The 16,933-nt window shown below is 72.2% G+C and overlaps 6 protein-coding genes across 7 annotated transcripts; 3 read left to right on the top strand and 3 right to left on the bottom strand.

Moving 5' to 3' along the window:
* Window positions 1–60: 60 nt before the first annotated feature.
* LOC137862956 (peptidyl-prolyl cis-trans isomerase FKBP8-like) lies at window positions 61–1,950 on the top strand. The gene is given in 8 exon segments (XM_068695600.1): window positions 61–434; window positions 437–687; window positions 759–847; window positions 914–1,125; window positions 1,197–1,369; window positions 1,447–1,524; window positions 1,607–1,695; window positions 1,782–1,950. Coding segments are annotated over 8 exon segments (1,158 nt in total). The 5' UTR covers window positions 61–193; the 3' UTR covers window positions 1,807–1,950.
* A 243-nt stretch (window positions 1,951–2,193) lies between these two features.
* SERF2 (small EDRK-rich factor 2) lies at window positions 2,194–2,856 on the top strand. The gene is made up of 3 exons (XM_068695601.1): window positions 2,194–2,200; window positions 2,426–2,534; window positions 2,630–2,856. The coding sequence occupies exons 1-3, from the start codon at window positions 2,194–2,196 to the stop codon at window positions 2,691–2,693; spliced, it is 180 nt and encodes a 59-aa protein (XP_068551702.1). The 3' UTR covers window positions 2,694–2,856.
* Window positions 2,857–3,038: 182 nt separating this feature from the next.
* On the bottom strand, window positions 3,039–7,070 carry LOC137862952 (ras and EF-hand domain-containing protein-like). 2 transcript variants are annotated; one of them, XM_068695587.1, is made up of 13 exons: window positions 6,236–7,067; window positions 6,038–6,153; window positions 5,580–5,648; window positions 5,394–5,475; window positions 5,123–5,196; window positions 4,903–5,053; window positions 4,704–4,784; window positions 4,459–4,597; window positions 4,313–4,394; window positions 4,073–4,187; window positions 3,730–3,840; window positions 3,579–3,655; window positions 3,039–3,497 (listed from the first exon to the last, which is right to left on the bottom strand). In XM_068695587.1, the coding sequence occupies exons 1-13, from the start codon at window positions 7,049–7,051 to the stop codon at window positions 3,398–3,400; spliced, it is 2,013 nt and encodes a 670-aa protein (XP_068551688.1). In that variant the 5' UTR covers window positions 7,052–7,067; the 3' UTR covers window positions 3,039–3,397. The 2 variants fall into 2 exon arrangements, with proteins under 2 accessions (XP_068551688.1, XP_068551689.1); XM_068695588.1 differs by lacking the exon at window positions 3,730–3,840 and having other exon boundaries at window positions 6,236–7,070.
* Window positions 7,071–7,494: 424 nt separating this feature from the next.
* On the bottom strand, window positions 7,495–10,979 carry SERINC4 (serine incorporator 4). The gene is given in 13 exon segments (XM_068695598.1): window positions 7,495–7,711; window positions 8,025–8,210; window positions 8,212–8,252; window positions 8,254–8,349; window positions 8,693–8,765; window positions 9,049–9,175; window positions 9,249–9,344; window positions 9,589–9,800; window positions 9,864–9,957; window positions 10,045–10,124; window positions 10,204–10,382; window positions 10,668–10,814; window positions 10,887–10,979. Coding segments are annotated over 13 exon segments (1,599 nt in total). The 5' UTR covers window positions 10,938–10,979.
* Window positions 10,980–11,582: 603 nt separating this feature from the next.
* Window positions 11,583–12,563, top strand: HYPK (huntingtin interacting protein K). Its single transcript, XM_068696125.1, has 4 exons — window positions 11,583–11,814; window positions 11,956–12,011; window positions 12,124–12,175; window positions 12,349–12,563. The coding sequence occupies exons 1-4, from the start codon at window positions 11,626–11,628 to the stop codon at window positions 12,442–12,444; spliced, it is 393 nt and encodes a 130-aa protein (XP_068552226.1). The 5' UTR covers window positions 11,583–11,625; the 3' UTR covers window positions 12,445–12,563.
* A 652-nt stretch (window positions 12,564–13,215) lies between these two features.
* MFAP1 (microfibril associated protein 1) lies at window positions 13,216–16,821 on the bottom strand. Its single transcript, XM_068696118.1, has 9 exons — window positions 16,635–16,821; window positions 16,323–16,542; window positions 15,777–15,906; window positions 15,308–15,495; window positions 14,907–15,015; window positions 14,669–14,829; window positions 14,252–14,411; window positions 13,965–14,054; window positions 13,216–13,860 (listed from the first exon to the last, which is right to left on the bottom strand). The coding sequence occupies exons 1-9, from the start codon at window positions 16,711–16,713 to the stop codon at window positions 13,678–13,680; spliced, it is 1,320 nt and encodes a 439-aa protein (XP_068552219.1). The 5' UTR covers window positions 16,714–16,821; the 3' UTR covers window positions 13,216–13,677.
* Window positions 16,822–16,933: the final 112 nt, after the last annotated feature.

The raw sequence follows: 16,933 nt of genomic DNA on the forward strand, positions 1-16,933 counted from the left end.
GCGGCGGGATGCTCTCGTGGGCGCCCCTGGCTCCGGGCTGCCCGGGGCAGTCGCGGGGCGGCGGGGCCGGAGGCGGCGCGCCCGGAGCGGGCTGGGGTCTGCGGGAGCCCGCCGCCGAGCCCCGGGGAGCGAGGGCCCGCCCGGGCCGAGGTCGGGTCACAGCTGCGGGGGGGGAGCGGGGCCGGGGGCGGGCATGCAGGGACCCTCGGCAGGCGGCGGCTCCCCGGAGCGGGAGGCGGGGGCCGGCGAGCGGCCGCGGGGGCCGGGCCGGGGCAGGAGGGTCCGGTTCCTCATGCCACACACCACCATCGCGGTGCCGTCGGGCCGCGAGGAGGAGCAGCTCTTCTACCGGCGGCTGGACGGACTCGCGGCGCTGGGCCCCGCCGGTTTCACGCCGCTCTTCGCCGCCGAGGGCTGGAGCGACCTGACGGGTGAGTGCCCGGGCGCGGGGAGCCGGGGCCGGGAGCCCCGGACGGGGCGGCGGTGCCCGGGGGCGGCTCTCACGGGCCACCTCCCGCAGAGGACCGGCTGCTGCGGAAGCGCGTGGTGCGGGACGGGCAGGGCGGGCCGCCGCCGCGGCCGGGCCAGGAGGTGTCGGTGAAGGTGCTGGGGGCCCTGGAGGACGGCGGCCTGGTGGAGCGGGACCCGCGGCTCAGCTTCGTGCCGGGCCAGGGCGACGTCGTGCAGGTCTGCTCCGGCGGGGGCGCGGGGCTCGGGGCCGGCGCCCGGCGATGCCAGCCCGTGCCCCGTGTCCGCAGGCGCTGGAGCTGGGCGTCCCCACCATGCAGCCCGGAGAGGTCTCCTTCTTCCTCGCAGCCTTCCCCTACGGCTACGGCCGCGCGGGCAGGTGGGGCCGGGGGCGGGGGGCGGCGCGGCCGGGCGGCGCAGGGGGCAGCCGGCGCTGTGCCCGCAGGGAGCCCGACGTGCCGCCCGAGGCGCCGCTGCTCTTCGAGGTGACGCTGCTGGAGGTGCGCGACAGCCCCGACCCGGGGCGGCTGCCGCCCGCCGCCCGCCTCCGCCTGGGCGCGCAGAAGCGGGAGCGGGGAAACGTCCACTTCGCGCGGGGCGACTTCGCTGCGGCGCTGCGCTCCTACCGGCTGGCGCTGCGGGCCCTCGACGGCGCCGGTGAGCCGGGCCGGGGCGGGGCGGGGCGAGGCGGGCCGGGGAGGGGCCGCTGACCGCCGTGCCCCCCGCAGCCCCGGCCGGGCCGCAGGAGGAAGAGGAGCTGCGGGAGCAGCGCGTCAAGTGCCTCAACAACTGCGCCGCGGCGGCGCGGCGGCTGCAGCGCGGCGGGGAGGCGCTGGCGGCCTGCGAGGCGGCGCTGCGCATCAGCCCGGACAACGGCAAGGCGCTGCTCCGGCGGGGCCAGGTGCGCCCCGCGCCGCCCCGCACCGCCGCGCCCGGCCGCCAGCGCCCGCCGCCAGCCCCGCCTCTCCCCTCCCGCAGCTGCTGGCGGAGCAGGGCCGCGACGAGGAGGCCGCGCTCGTCCTGCGGAGAGCGCTAGAGCTGGACCCGGCCAGCAAGGTGCGGGCGCCGGGCGGGGGGGGCCGCGGCGGGGCCGTCCCCGCGCCGCCCCGCTGCAGCCCGGCCGCCTCTCCCCCCGCAGGCCGTGCACGCCGAGCTCTCCCGCCTGGTGAAGCGCCGCGCCCGGCCCGCCGCCCCCGAGGAGCGCCGCGACCGCCCGCGGAGCCCCGGGTGCGTCGGCGGGGCCGTGCCCGGCCCGGTCACTGCGCGGCCGCCCCGCGCCGCCGGGCCCCGCTCACGGCCGGCTCTGCCCGCAGGGCGCCGCAGGAGGGCGCGGCCTGAGCGGCCCCGGCCCCGCCCCGCGGGACGGCAGAGGGGCGGTGGCAGCGGCGGACCGGAGTGGGGACTGGACCCGGCCCGCGCCTCGCCGCTCCGCGAGGGGGCAGGGCTCTGCCAGGCCCCGCCCTCCCGGGCAGTGGGCGCGGCTCGGCGGCCCTCGCGCCTGCGCCGCAGCTCTCGGTCTTTTCGCCCCCGCCGGCAGAACGGCGGTCGTAGCCCGCGGCCAATCAGGCGGGGCCGAGCCGGCGCGGCGCGCCAATGGGAGCGTGCCGGGGCCGGGCTCGGCGCGGCGATTGGCTGCGGCGCGCCCTTAAAGAGCGGTGCGGGGCGGGGCGCGGGGGGGCAGTGCGGGACGTGGCGGCGGAGCGCAGGGCGGGAGGGAGCGGCGCCATGACCCGTGAGTGCGGGCCGGGCAGCGCCGGGCGGCGGCGCCGCGACCCGCCACTGCGGGGGGAGGGGGCCGGGCCGGGCCGGGGGAGCGGCGCCGCGCCCGGGAGTGCGGGCCTGGGGGCCGGGCCGGGGGCGCGGGCTGGGCCGAACCGGGCCGGGCCGGGGCCGGGGCCGAGCCCCGGGGCTGGGCCGGGGGCCTCGGAGCCGGTCTGAGGCGGCCGCGCCGTGGCAGGCGGGAACCAGCGCGAACTGGCACGGCAGAAGAACCTGAAGAAGCAGAGCGACTCGGGCAAGGGCAAGCGGCGGGACGACGGGCTCTCGGCCGCCGCCCGCAAGCAGAGGTGAGCGTCGGCCGGCCCCGCCGGCACCCCCGCCCCGGCCCCGGCCCGTGCCGGCGGTGGTGCCGGTGCCAGCCCGGCGACGCGCTCTCCCGCAGGGACTCGGAGATCATGCAGCAGAAGCAGAAGAAGGCCGACGAGAAGAAGGAGGGCGCCAAGTAGCCCGGGGCCGGGCCGGGCCGCTGAAGCCCCGGGGCCGGGCCGCCCGCCGGCAGGATGCCCAGCGCAGCCCCGGGGCCGGGCCGCCCCGCCGGGGACCCCGGCAGCAGCGCCCTGCGCCCGCCCCGGGCCCCTCTCCTATTAAAGTAGCTTGTGGAGCCCTGCAGGCCCTGCCTCCTGCCTCCTCCCTCTCTGCGCCCGCGCTGGGGGGGCTGGGGCCGCCCGGGGGGCGGGATGGGGCCGTGCCGTGGGGGCTGCCCGGTGGGGCCGCCCCCGGCGCTGAGCGGACTGGGGGGGGCGGGGGGCAGCGCCGCGGAGCGGCCGCAGCCTCACGGTGAGAAACAAAGATGAGGCCGGGAGGGGAGGGCGCAGCCTGCCAGGGCTCCGCGGGCGCCGCCTCGGGGGACACCGACCGCGGCTGCGGGCGTGCGGGGGGGGCCGGGCCTTGGCGGGGCAGGCGAGGGGAAGACGCCCGGGGGACGGCGGAAGGACGGGGATGCGCTGGAAGCCCGGAGGAACGAAACCAGCAGAGAAATGAAACCAGCGGAGGACGGCGTCTGGGGTGGAAGGAGCTGTAGTGGGGGCCGAGCAGGGAGGCGGCGCGGATGCGGGGGAGCTGCGGGGGCAGCGGGCGGCACGGCGGGCCGGGAGCCGGGGGGAGCTGCGGGCGGGGGCGGGCCATGGCCTGCAGCCCGCCTGCTCCTGCGCTAGGCCCTGCAGCAGCCCGGGGCTGCCCTCGGGGGAGGGATGCTCGCATCCAGGCAGACACCGCGGCCGCTGCTCGAGCCCGCCGTCCTCTTCACCTCCCTGCGGGGCCAAGCGCGGTGCCGTCAGCCAGGCCCGCTGCCCGGGCGCTGCACGGCACACCCGGCACGCAGAGCTGCTCACCGGGCGAGGTGCAGCACGGCCTCCACCACGTTGGTGCCGTCCTTGGCGCTGGTCTCGCAGAACAGGCAGTTGTGGGCCTGGGGGGGAGAGCAGGCGAGTCAGGGGGAGGTCCCGGCCCTCCTCGGCCCCGTCCTGAGCTGTGGCTGCTCACCATGGCCAGCTTCTGCCCGTGGGCTGTGCTGACCCCCGCTGCCTCTGGCAGGCCGGGGCGCAGGTCAGTCTTATTCCCCACCAGCATGAGCGGGAGCGCTGTCTCAGCAGCCTGCTGGAGCGAGGGGCAGCTCATGGCTCGGGCACGCAGCCTGGCTGGAGCAGCCTCTGCGGGGCTCTGCCCTTTTTGTTCCAGGTGCTCCCCAAGGCCTGGCTGCTCCCAGGCTCTGCTCCACAAATGGCCCGGCTGCAGGTTTGCTCCCACAGCACCATGTGGGGCTCAGCACAGCCTTCCCCAGGGCTGCTGCCCTGCCCCACGGGGGCTGCCGGATCCTCCCCTCTACCTTGATGTCCTCAATCCACTGGCGGATGCTGATGAAGCTGCTCTGGGAGCTGATGTCGTAGAGGAGCAGCACGCCGTGGGCCTTGCGGAAGTAGGACTGGGCGATGCTCCGGTACCTGCAGCCAGGGCTGTCACTGCAAGGGGGGCAAGACCCCCGCCCACCCCGGGCCAGCTGTGGGGACCTGCCAGCCCTGCCGGCTGGGTGCCAGAGGCAGGCATGGCTCCGGCTGGCTCTGCTCACCTCTCCTGCCCTGCTGTGTCCCAGATCTGCAGCGTAGTTTGCTCCCCATCCACCAGCAGCTGCTTTATCTGGAAGTCCACCCCTGCCAGGAGGAGCAGTCAGGCCCGGCTCCCTGTGCCCCTGCCCCTCCACCTCAGCCCTGGTACCTAGTGTGGCAGAGATGTCTCTGAACTCATTCATGCACAGGCGCATCAGGAAGCTGGACTTGCCTGTGCCGCTGTCACCTGCCAGCACCAGCCGGTACACGGGGCAGGGGGGCGCAGGCTCCTCTGCTGCCCTGGACCCCTGGGGAGAAGGGGGGAGGAGGGCATGGGGAGAACGGCAAGGCGGGGGTGTCCCCGCTCCCCTCCCCAGCTGGGCTGCGAGCACCGGATGGGGCGTTGCTGGTTACCTCCGGAGGGAAGGCAGGGAGCTTCCTCTTGCAGCAGTGCTGCGCAGGGTGGCAGCAGCCTTCTGCGGGGGGGACGGGGTCCTGCAGGGTGGCAAACATCGCAACAAGGCTTCTGAGCCTGTGGGGTGGGCTGGGGGCCCCGGGTAGGCAGAGTGGCATCCCCCTCCCCCCCCGGCTGGGGCACTGGGCAGGGCCTCACCTGGGTGCCCCAGCAGGGGCTGTGGGGACACGCATCCTCCGAGCTCCAGCTGCTGGCATCGCTGAGCGAGGCTGTGTCCGAGCTGGAGGCTGAGCTCTGCCGGGGGCCTGTGGCGGGGAGCTGGGGGCGTGGAGAGCCGCCCCCCCTGTACCTGTGCCCAGGGCAGCGCTCAGGGAGGGGCGGCCACGGCTGTCCCTGCTCCTCCGCACCCGCTCCTCACCTGCCGTGGGTGTCCTCAGGGAGGCAGGGTGAGGGGTCAGCGAGGGGGCTGCGGGGCTGGAGGGGAGGCCATGGCTGCGGGGGAGGCATCAGTGTGGAGGGCCTCCTGGGGGGGGTCCACCGCTCCCAGCACCCGGGGCTGCGGCTGGACCCTGGGTGCCGGCTGCAGCCCCTGTGCTGGACGCGCCTGAGCTGGGGCACGGGCAGGGCGAGCGGGGAGCCCCAGCAGCCCCCGCGCCCCTGCCCTCCCTGCTGCACCGCGCAGCACTCACCGCTCCAGGGCCCCGGCAGGAGCCCAGCAGCAGGGCTGAGCGCAGGCTGCTGTTGCTCTCACACAGGCTCCTGTTCGTCGCCCTGCCCGGAGGAGCAGCCTGAGCCCCAGGCTGGCGGGGACTGGGACAGGCGCTGGTCCCGGCAGCTGTCCCCTGCCACCGCTTCCCTGCCAGGCTCCTACGTACTGCAGCATCCTGACGTAGCTCGTGAAGACCAGGTTCTCCTCTGCCAGCTCCCGCAGGGCCTGCTGCTCTCTGCAGGGACACAGCACCCTCATGGCAGGGCCTCCGAAGGCTGGGGCTGCCCGCAGCTTTCCAGCCCTGGCCCTGCAGGGCTGGCAGAGGTGCTGGGACGGCCCCGGGACACCCGGTGTCACAGGGGCAGGTAACACCGGGCCGGTGGGGACGTGCCAGCTGCTCTGCATGGGCTTCCCGACGTCTGCCGGAGCTCACAGCACGGCTGGGTGGGCAGCACTTCCCGATGGGAGCCTGGCCCCGGGCTGCACCGGGGCCGTCCCGGCCATGGCCAGGGCCGTGTGGGGCACCCGTTTGGCAGAGCCGTGCCGAAGCAGGGGCTGGGTCTGGGGTCCCGCCTCGCCCCCGCCACTCGTCCCTCGTCCCTCCCACCTCGCCCCCGGTGCCACCTCGTGCGCCGCTGCGCCCGCTGCCCGAAGTCCTTCCGCAGCCGCTCCAGCTCTGCCTGCAGCTGGGAGATGCCGGCCTCGGCCTGCCGCAGGGTGCACCGCAGCCGGGCGTTCTCCTGGCGGGCAGAGTCCCGCTGGCACCGGAGCCGCAGCCCGGAGCCGCAGCCGCCCCCCCCGCCCCGCGCCCCGCGCCCGTACCTGCGTGGCGGCCCCGAGCCGCTGCTGCAGCCGCGCGACGCCCGCGCCCCGCCCGCGCCCCTGCATGGCCGGGGGAAGGGGGGGCACAGGCGGCAGCCCCCGGGCAGCCCCGCTCCGGTGCCGCCCTCCCCGCTCGGCTCCCGGGGCCGGTGGGCGCGGGGCAACGGCGGACCCGCGACGGTCCCGGTCGGGCGCGAGCCGCCGCGCGGGGCCCCCGTCGGGCGGCAGCGGGGCCCCGCCGGGGCCGCCCCCGCCGTGTTTGCTCTGCGGGCGGGGCGGGGGCCCGGGGCCGGCCCCGCATTCCTGCGGCCACGCTCGTACCGCGCCCTCCGGCCGCCGGCCCCTCCGGGCTCGCTCCGGGCGTGGGCGGGTGCCGGGGGCAGTGTCCGTCCGTCCGTCTGTCCGTCCATCTGTCCGTCCATCTGTCCGTCCGTCTGTCCGTCCGTTCTTCGCGCGGCTGGGCTTGGCCGCAGCGAGTGTAACGGGAGCGTGGCGTGACTGCGGTGCTGGGAGAGGGGCGGCTGTGGTGGTGCCGTGGGGTGGGACAGGACGGGACGGGGTGGGATGGGATGGGATGGGAGTGGAGCGGACACGGGGATCAGGTGCAGATGGGGACGGGAGCAGCCCTGGTGCCGGGGCTGGGTGCAGGGCCTGCTGGGGGCTGGGGGCTGGGGCAGGACCAAGGGCGCTCCCTGGCTGCTCCCCGTCAGGCCAGGCCCCTGCCCCCTGCCCCCTGCCCCGTGCCCCCGCAGGGCTGGGGGCTGCTGGGGTATTGCTGGCACCTGCCATGCCCAGCCCCACGGCTGCTGTGTGCATGCGGGGCAGATGGCACACGCTTCACTCAGAGCTTTACATTAAAAAAAAAATGTATTCAAGGAGCTATTTACAACAACCACACGGCCAGGCAGGCGAGCTGAAGTGGAGGTGGCCAGCGCAGAGCGCCACTCTCCTGGCAGGCCCCGGGGCAGGGCAGGAGCCATGCCAGGGGGGTGCGTGGGCAGGAGCTGCCTCCCTAGCTGGAGGGGCCGCAGCTGTAGCTGAGGCTGAGCACCCGCCACCCAGGTGGTCTCGGGGTGGCCCCCGATGGCTCCAGCTCAAGGCAGGAGCAGCGTCCCTGCGGGCTGGTGTCGCAGAGCGCACACCTCCTCGATCCTCCTCCGGAGCTGCCTTTTCCTGGGACACGAGGTCGGGCGGTGCCCGGGCACAGGAGCAGGGCACAACCCGTGCATGGGGCTGGGCGCAGTCCGTCCCAGCAGGGACTACGTGGAGACACTGATACGGTGTGGGGCGCGCCGCCGCCGCAGGACGCGCAGGGCTGGGCTGCCGCACCGGTGCTGGGGGGAGCTGTGGATGCAGAGGGGGCTCAGCAGCAGCCACAGGTAGAGCAGGACACAGGCCCAGCACGAAGCCACCTTCACCCAGAACGTCGACCAGCTGCCGTGCGTGAAGGTGGTCTCCAGCACCGCGTTCTCATAGCTGGTGGGAGAGGGCAGGTGTCGGCACCCGAGGGACACCAACAGGGGTGACCCCGGGGATCGGGCAGGGGCTGTTGGACGGAGCAGCGCAGGTCTGCAGGCACAGAGCCCTACGCCTGCCCGGCACACGACCAGACTGCTGACACTGGCCCAGTGTGGAGCAGCCTGTGACAGGCACCAGGCTACGGCCACAGCGAGAGCGGGTCAGAGCTGGTGCTGACAGTGCTGGTGGGCAGCCTGGGCAGGGTGGCTGAACCAGAGCTGGAAAAGGAGCAGGGGTAAAGGGGGGGGCTGGCCAGCACCCTGGGCCCTACCTGAACCAGTTGGTGAGGGTCATCATGACGTAGAGCGAGGCAAGGAAGAAGACAAAGTGGAAGGCTGAGTAGCTGTAGACCACCCGGTCTCGCTCGTCCTGGACAAGGCACTGTCCCCCGGCAGGCTCCTCTGGCTCACACGTCTGCTCTGCACCTGGGAGAGTGCAGGATGACAGCAGCTCCTGCACCCTGTCCTCCAGCACCCCTGGGCTCTGATGCTGGTGCCCACGTTTGTGTGTTCCTGCAGCCTCTCCCCGACCTGCTGGCACTCACCTCTCAGCTCCTCCTCCATCTTCTCTGGGCAGCAGAAGCAACAGGAAGGTTTCTGCAGAGAGCCGGAGAGGCGAGCTGGTGATGGTGTGGGGTGAAGGCAGGGACCTGCGGCCACCCCTCCCTGCTGCTGGGTCAGCCCAGCCCCACAGCCGCTGCCCCACTTGGGCAGCCCCGCAGCATCTGGACTGAGCTGGCCCTGCTGCTGCCACGGCTGCCTGGCTGCAGGGAGCTGGCGCAGACGGGGTAAGCACAGGAGAGTCCCCAGCTGAGCTGGGCAAACCTGCCTCTGCCCCGGGGCTGGATCTGGGGCTCAGGAGGGCTCTGGGCGCTGCGTCTGGGTGCCTGTGGCAGGAGGATGTGGGGCACAGATGGGGGTGGGCAGCGTCCGTACTCACTTTAAACTCAAAGCTGTAAACTTTGACCATCCAGAGGGGCCCGAAGATCTCGGCAAGATAGGAGGCTTCATTACTGTGCACGGGAGAGAGGCAGAAGGTGTAACACACAGGAATGCGCCAGCCCCAGCCCACCCCGCGGATCCATCACCTGGGATCCTCACAGCAGCAGCAGGCTTGCTGTGCCTGGCGTGGGGAGGTTACGCTGCCCCTGGGTACAGCCCAGCGCCTCCGGCCATGCCACGGGCTGGGGACAGGGTCCCCTCATGGTGCTGAGCTGGCTGTGCCCAACGAGGGGCAGTTCTGGGCGCGCTGTGACAGGCAGGATCCCTTGCACCCTGTGCCCCGGGCACACGCACCATGCGAAGAGCACGCAGGCATACATGATGGCAGCCCCCAGGACAGCAACGGTCGTGTCCTCTGTCTGCAGCTCATCCTGCCGGGTGCTGGGGAAGCAGACGGTGAGGTTCTGCCCCTTGTAGAGCACTGCGGGGAGGTGGAGGTGAGAGGGGGGCTGTGTCCCAAGGGCCGGCTGTCCACAGGAGGTGGCACCACTCACCTCTCTCTGGAGGGCGGCTGGACAGCGCAGAGAAGGTGAGGTACATCACGTAGCAGCTGATGATGGAGGACTGCAGCAGCCCTGACCGCGGCTGCTCTGCAAGGAGAGGGGGCAGAGGCTTCGTGTGGGCTCCAGGCGGTCCCCTCCCGTGGGGCTCCTGTCCAGAGCCCTGTGCCAAGGCACCGAGCGGGGCCAGCAGGAGCTGGGGCCTCCCCAGGTGCCCACTGCTCTTGTGCTGAGCTGGGGGCTCGCAGCTGCCCTCCCAGCGCTGGGATGCCGCTGGCCCTGCCCCTCGGCAGGCAGTGCCGTGCTGTGCCGTGCGGCGCTGTGCAGTACTCACTGAGCCGCACGCAGGGCGTGATGGAAATGAAGGACACGATGCCACAGAGGCTGCTGTTGACGGTGAGCAGCGCCTTGTTGAGCTGGCAGGCAGCCGGGTGGGTGTAGTACTTGTAGAGGAAGGAGAAGGCGGCGGAGGCAAGGGTGTAGAAGGCGGCCGTGGCCAGCAGCACAGCCAGGTACCAGCGCTTGTCCTGCGCAGCGCCCGTCAGCCTGCCGGGACAGCGGTGAGAGCCGGGGGCACCTGGGCACCCAGGCGGCCGCAGCGCCACTCACCAGTTCTTGTTCCAGGTATGCGCGAAGGCGGTGATCAGCACCAGCTGGATGAGGATGAAGGCAAAGCCCCCGCAGACGCCCGTGTAGTGCCAGGCTGCAGGGGGAGAGGGCGGCGGTGGGGCTGGCACGAGGCGGGGGCACTGGGGGCTACGGGCAGGGGCTGGCTGGGCGGGGGACGCACCTCGGATGAAGCTGTCCTCGGGGATGAAGAAGCTGGCGGCGCAGAGCCCCACCAGCACCAGCAGCTTCAGGAACCAGAACCTGCGGGGCAGCGAGATGCAGGATGGGGGTGCCCGGCAGCCCCCAGCCCCCAGCCCCCAGCCCCTGTCCCGGCCCATACCCGTTGTGGAGCTGCGCGCGGCAGTCCGTGCTGGAGCGCACGTTGAGGAGCAGGGCGGCCTGCAGCAGGTGGAAGCAGGCGGTGCCGAAGCAGACCCGGTACACGGCCGAGGAGCCCACGAGCCGCTCGCAGTCGGTGCCACCAGGCAGGTGCTGGCACAGCACGGCCGAGAAGGGCACCTGCGGGCACGGCGGGGGGCTGGGGCCGGTGGGGGGCCCCTGGCACCCCCCGCACCCCCAGCACAGTGGGACCCCCGATGCCCCCAGCACTCCCAGCGCCCTCCCCATCCCCATTAGCCCCAGCACCCCAGGGATCGCTGGCACCCCCACACTCTGGGCAGTGGCTGCATCTCCTGTGCCCCTGGCTCCCCGTTCTCCTTGGCACTGCCAGCACCCCCACTGCTCCCAGCCCCCCCAGCACCCCCAGCACCCCCACACCCCGGGTCTCCCAGCTCCGCCAGTCACCTTCTCCCTCACGGCCTGCGCCACGGTGCGGGACAGCATGAGGCAGCACACGGTGGAGGCCAGGACGTGCAGGAGGGTGTAGAGGACGCGGGTGCCCGTGGACACGCGGAGCCGGCCACAGGGGCCGCAGCTGCAGCGGCAGCACAGCTGGGGGGGGCAGCGCAGTCAGCGGGGACCCGCAGCCCCCCGCCCGGCCCCCCGCGCGCCCCGGGGTCCCACCTGGCCCAGCAGCGAGTGCAGGAGGCGGCCGCGCGCCCTCGTGCCCGCCATGGCCCGGCTCAGCCCCGCTGCCCCGGCGGGATTAGGGGGATTGTCGGCTCGGCCCGCCCCGCCATCTGCTCCCGGAGCGGGCCGGGGGGGGGATTAGCGGCTGAGCCCCCGCACCCCTCACGCACCCCTCACCGCGGGTCGCTCACGGGCACCACGAGGCCCTGAGGGGCCGGGGTGTGGGGGCTGTGCTGGGGGTGCTGTGTGTGGGGGGGCTGTGCTGGGGGTCTGTTTGTGTGGGGGGCTGTGCTAGGAGGGGTGTTTGGGGGCTGTGTGTGTGGGGCTGTGTGTGGGGGGCTGTGTTTGGGGGGGCTGTGCTGGGGGGGCTGTGTTTGGAGGGGCTGTGTGTGGGGGTGTTTGGGGGGGCTGTGCTGGGGGTCTGTTTGTGTGGGGGGCTGTACAGGGGGGCTGTGTGGGGGCTGTGCTGGGGGCGCTGTGTCTGGGCGCTGTGTGAGGGGGCTCCGTGTCCCCGGGGCCGTGCCGGTGCCGTGGCAGTGCCGGGGGGGGGGCACCGGCTGCGGGGAGCAGCGCGCGGCCCCCGCGGCCCCTCCGGGCCCAGTGCGGGCGGAGGGCCCCGGCCCGGCCACGCCGGCCTCCCGCCGCCGGGGGGCGCTGTCCCGCCGCGGGGCCGCTCCCGCCCGCTTCGCCGGTTCCGCCGCCGTGCCGGGGCCGGAAGCGGGCGGGCGGCGCGATGGCGGCGGAGGGGGACGTGGAGCTGGAGCTGGAGACCGAGCCCAACGGCTCCGGCGGCGGCGGCAGCGACGGGGCGGGCGGCAGGGCGGCCGAGAAGCCGCGCAAGCACGACAGCGGGGCCGCCGACCTGGAGAGGGTGACGGACTACGCGGAGGAGAAGGAGATCCAGAGCTCCAACCTCGAGACGGTGCGGCCGGGGCGGGGGCGGCGGGGGGGGGCCGGGGGGGACCGGGGTCCCTGTGCCGGGGTCCCGGTGCCGGGAGGGGCTGGGGTCTCGGTGCCGGGGTCCCGGTGCCGCGCCCCGCCGTGACCGCGCTCATCCCACCAGGCCATGTCGGTGATCGGAGACCGGCGGTCCCGGGAGCAGAAGGCGAAGCAGGAGAGGTAACGGAGCGGCCCCGGGCCCGGCAGCGCCCAGGGACACGGAGCTGTCCCGCCGCGGAGTGTGCCCGGCCGAAGGGGGAGGCCCCCCCTCAGCGGCACTGCCTCGTTGCAGGGAGAAGGAGCTGGCGAAGGTGACCATCAAGAAGGAGGACCTGGAGCTGATCGTAAGTGGGGGTGGGGGCAGCACGGCCCCAGGCCCGGGGCTGGCACCGCCCCAGTGGGGGTCCCGGCGGGGCGGGGGGTTGCACGCTGGGGTGCCCCAGGCTGGCGGAGCCCTGCCCGGGCCGGGCCCGTGGCCGTTGGGTGCCCGCTGCAGCGGGCGGTGCTGTTCCTGCAGATGACCGAGATGGAGATTTCGCGGGCAGCTGCGGAGCGCAGCCTCCGGGAGCACATGGGCAACGTGGTGGAGGCGCTGATCACCCTCACCAACTGAGCGTGGGCCCCGCGGCTGCGCTGGCGCTGCCGTCCCCTGCTCCGGGAGCGGCCCTGGCCCGACACAGCCCTGGCTGGAGAGGACGTACGTTAACTTATTGAATAAAGGCACCAGCGGGAGCAGGCCCTCCCTGTGGCTCGTGCAGCGCCGAGTGCTTCTCCTGGGGGCAGGTTCCAGAGGGTGCCTGGCCCCAGCGAGCGTGTGGGGAGGGTGCGTGGGGTCGGGCTGGGGTTGCCCCATACCCTGTGACCAGAGAGCAGCCGCTGGGCCCTGCTGCAGAGGAGCTGGCCTGCCCCGGGGCTGGTAGGAGCCCTTCCTCCTGGGGACAGGAGAGTCTGGGCTGTTCCTGAGCAGGGAGCACACACGCCAGGCTGCACGGGGCTCCAGCAGGGCACTGCACCAGTGCCGCTTCCTCATTTGTGAACCCAGCCACAGCTGGAGGCCAGAGGTGCAGGCAGCTGTACTGACCTGTAAATGAACCAGGCCATAAGCAGAGAGGGCAGAGGCCAGCCTGGGACAGCCCCTGCCTTGGCCCCTGGGCACCTGCCCCACCCCGAGAGCAGGAAGCGCAGACGAGCGGTGACAGCGTCACCTGCATCCCACCTGTTAGCACAGGGCTCTCCCCTTTCCTGGGGAGGGGAGCGGGAGCTGGGGGGACACTGCTGCACTGCGGCTGTGTTGCTGCCCTGGCAGGGCAGGGGGGGCACCTATGTCTGTGCCTGGAGCAAGGCACAGGGCAGCCGAGCTCCTCCATGGACACCGCTACCACAGTTCTTAAGAAAACAACTGCTTTAATCAAAACAATCCCCTCCTGCTGCCCAGGTACAAAAGCCAAGCCCCGCAGAAACAGGGTTAGGAAACGTTGTTACAGCTGTTCCGAACCAAGAAGAGGGCTCGCTGTGGTGACAGGACAGGTACAGGGCACAGGGAGACACCAGGGAGCAGAGAGAAGTCCGCGAGTTCCTCCGAACGCGGGGCAGGGGGCGCCGTGCTCCCGCACAGCCGGGCCCGGCTCTGTCAGGGCGGGCGGGCGGCAGCCTCCCTGCGAGGCGGGTGTGGAGGAGGCCGTGTCTGCGGGCACGGTGCCGCCGTGCTGCCGGGGAGGGTGCGGGGCAGGGGCACGGGAACAGCGTGTCACGGCAGAGTCCTGGCAGTTCCCTCCCCTCTGTTCCTGCTCAGGCTCTCGGGCAGCCGGCCCGGCAGCGCCTTCCCGGGACGCCTCCCGCACCCGCCTTAGGTCGTTTTCCGTTTCTTGGCCGAGGGCCGCTCAAAGACATCCCGCACGCCCGCTGCCTTCTGCTTGAAGAACTTGGTGTTCTGCGCGCTCTCCTGGCCCCAGGCAGAGTCAAACGAGGTGGTGTCCTGGTCTACCAAGTGCGTGTACTTCGTCCGTCCCGAGCGCCCGAAGTTCTTGACCTGGGGGCGGGAGGGAGAGCTGCTGAGCAGCCGCTGGGGGAGCCGCAGGGACCCGGCCCTGACACACGGCGCCTCCTCCCCCACCGGCCGCCCCGCGCACCCACCTGCATGACTTTGGGCAGGATGGTCTTGTTGAAGTGGTCCTCCAGGGTCGGGGCACTGAAGTCCCGCTTGTACACCTCCTCATCTTCATCCTGCAGAGGAAGGGCACAGCTGCTTGTGCTGCAAGTCTCCGCTGAGCGCCAGCAGCAGAGAAGAGCCCCCAGAAGCTGGTACCGCCGTGGTGCTGCTGTGCTGCCCAACCTCAGGGCTCGTGCAGAGCTGCCAGGAGGCAGCAGAAGCAAGGCCGAGCTGCCGCTCACCCCATCCGGGCTCTGGCCGCGGCACTCACCATGAAGAAGGCGCCGCGGTGGTAGTACTTCTGCAGGAACTTGTATTTGCCCTTCACGGCCTTGTTGGTGATGACCTTGCCGTTGGCGCGCAGCTCGGCGCGGCGCTCCTCCTCCGTCAGGTTCCGCATCCGCTCAATCTCTGCCTTCTCCTTCTCCATGCTGCGCAGGAGAAAAACCCTGAGCCCCCCGCCCCCAGCACCCCGCAGACAGGAGAGCTGCTGCCACGGGGGCCTGCTGCAGGCTTACAGCTACTGGCTCCCAGAGCGACAGCAACAGAGTAAGGGCACCCCGAGGGATTTTGGACACCTTGTCTAGGCCAGAGCACGCTGCCCAAAGGGAATCAGGAGGAGAGGCCCCAGCTGTCCGCTCCCTGCGGGGCCCAGGGCTCCCCTCGTGCCTGAGCACACAATACTCACGCTTCTCGCTCCTCGCGGTCCCGCTTGATGCGCTTCAGCTCACGTACTTTCCAGGCCTCGTACTCCTCCTCGTCATTCTCATCATCAGTGTCCAGGGCATCCAGTGCTGCCAGTGAGCGTTTGTTCTCCTCCAGCTCCTTCTTTGCTTCCTCTTCCACGATCTGGAGGCAGGACCGAGCTCAGCCCGTTGCAGACCCCAGCCGTTGCCCCACGCAGAGCTCCACCAGCCCCATGGTACCTTGAGCGTGTATTTGCGCCTCTCCTCTGCCATCCTCTTTGCTTCCTGCTCCAGCTCCTTCTGCTTCAAGGCTTCTGCTTCTCGCTCCTGAACTGTGATTCGGTCCTTCCTGTAGGCACGGACCACAGAACCCTTCAGCCTTTTGGCGAGCTGCTTCCCTTCTGGTGCTGCCCAGCCCAGGGCTCCCCCTGTGGCTGCAGGCACGCACAGGTGGCAGAAGGTCCTGCCCGTGGCTTTGCAGCACAGCAGAGCTTGGTGCTCGCTTCCCACTGCCCTGCACTGCCCAAAGCCCCGTCAGGATGCTGCAGCTCTCTGCCCTCCCCTCCCGCAGGAGCAGGATCTGTGCATGGTGCCCAGCTGCCCGCTCCCATGTCCCCAGCCAGGGCCGCTCTGCCACCTACTTGCGGATGAAGACGGGTTTGAGCCGCGGCTCCATTTCATCCTCGCTGTCCGTGTACTCCTCGTACTCGGACTCTGACTCAGACTCCTCTCCAGATCTGCCCTCGTCTTCCAGCTCCATCACCTCCAGCTCCTCGGTTTTCCTCTCCTGTGCTCGCTGGCGCATCATCCCGCGCCGACGCTCGATCTCCTACCGGAGACACATGGAGCGCAGTCAGCCCTGCTCCTGCTTCTTTCTCCCTGTCCCACGCAGAGTGCAGTGCCCCGAACTCACTGCTGTGAGATCGCCCACCCCGCAGGGTGGGGTGGCCTCCCCCAGTGCCCCGTAACCCACATGCCAGCATCACACTGCCGCCAGCTGTGGCTGAGGTGCCAGCCCTCGCTCAGTGCCCCCAGCCGTATGACATCGAATTCCAGCTGTGGCACTCGGGGGCCTCTCTGGGTTCCCCCTGTGCAGCAATGTGAGCGTACCTCATCGTCGATCTCCTCCTCCTCCTCCTCGCTGGTGTCCTCTCGCTCCAGGCGCCATGCTTCGCCCTCCACCTCAGAATCGCTTTCTCCAACCACTTCAGGCTCCACGATCTTACGGTGCCGTGCCAGCCTACGGTGGAGCCCAGTTACATTCAGTACTCTGAGTGCACAGGGACGGCAGGAGAACTGCTCCTGGGGGAGCCTGCCCTTAACTGGGACTGACAGCCGAAGGCACTCCATGGCAGAACCCAAACAGCGCTCAGTCCCTCCCTGCCCTGGGCATGTTTTCACAGAACCCCATCTTTCTATCCGCACTGAGCTTTAGCACATTACGGGAACTTTCAGAGGCCGCCTGCACCACCCAGAGCACACCCGAACGCGGGGCTGAGCCCTGGCACCGTCCCCACAGGCTCTCGGGGCAGCTCACGGCGCAGCCCAACGCAGCAGGAGGGGGAATGGCCAGGGGCAGCCCCAGCGCAGCCCCTGGGCTGTCCTGCCGCCCGCCTGCAGCACAGCCCTGCCCGGCCCCGCGCCCCCCCAGCTCACCGCTCCTCCACGTCCTCCGTGACGCGGTTCTGCAGCCGCCGCAGCCGCGGGTCGTTGGCCACCTCCTCCTCCTGCTCCTCGGGCTCGGCCTCCTGCTCCTTCGCCTTCTTGATGAACTGGAACTCCTCGTCCTCCTCCTCCGAGGACTCCATGGGCGCGTAGTCGGGCCGCTTGCCGGACACGTAGCGCTTCACCTTCACCTTCTCCATGGACAGCTCCCCTGCGGGGCGGCCGTCACCGCGCTGCCCCCGCCGGGCCCCCCCCCGCCGCCCCCCGCCCCTCGCCGCCCCCAGCCCGCCGCCCCCCGCTCACCCTTCTCGTTGCGGACGGGCACGGCGCCCGCCGTGGACTGGATGGGCGGCTGCTTCATCAGGGCGCTGGGCACCGCCATGGCGGCGGCGGGACCGGGACCGGGACGGGGAGCAGGAGCGGGCGGCGGGCGATGGCAGCTGCCGGCGGCGCACCGGAAGCACGGCCCCACTTCCGGCAGCGCACCGGACGCGGAAGCCTCAGCGCTCTGCTGCGGGTGGCCGGAAGTGACGCTCCGCGCCGCCTCCTCTGTCACTTCCGGCGCGCCGCCGGGGCTGCGGGCGAGCGGGGGCGGGGGCGGG

This window comes from Anas acuta, chromosome 12 (assembly GCF_963932015.1).
Source record: "Anas acuta chromosome 12, bAnaAcu1.1, whole genome shotgun sequence".
Classification (NCBI taxonomy): domain Eukaryota; kingdom Metazoa; phylum Chordata; class Aves; order Anseriformes; family Anatidae; genus Anas; species Anas acuta.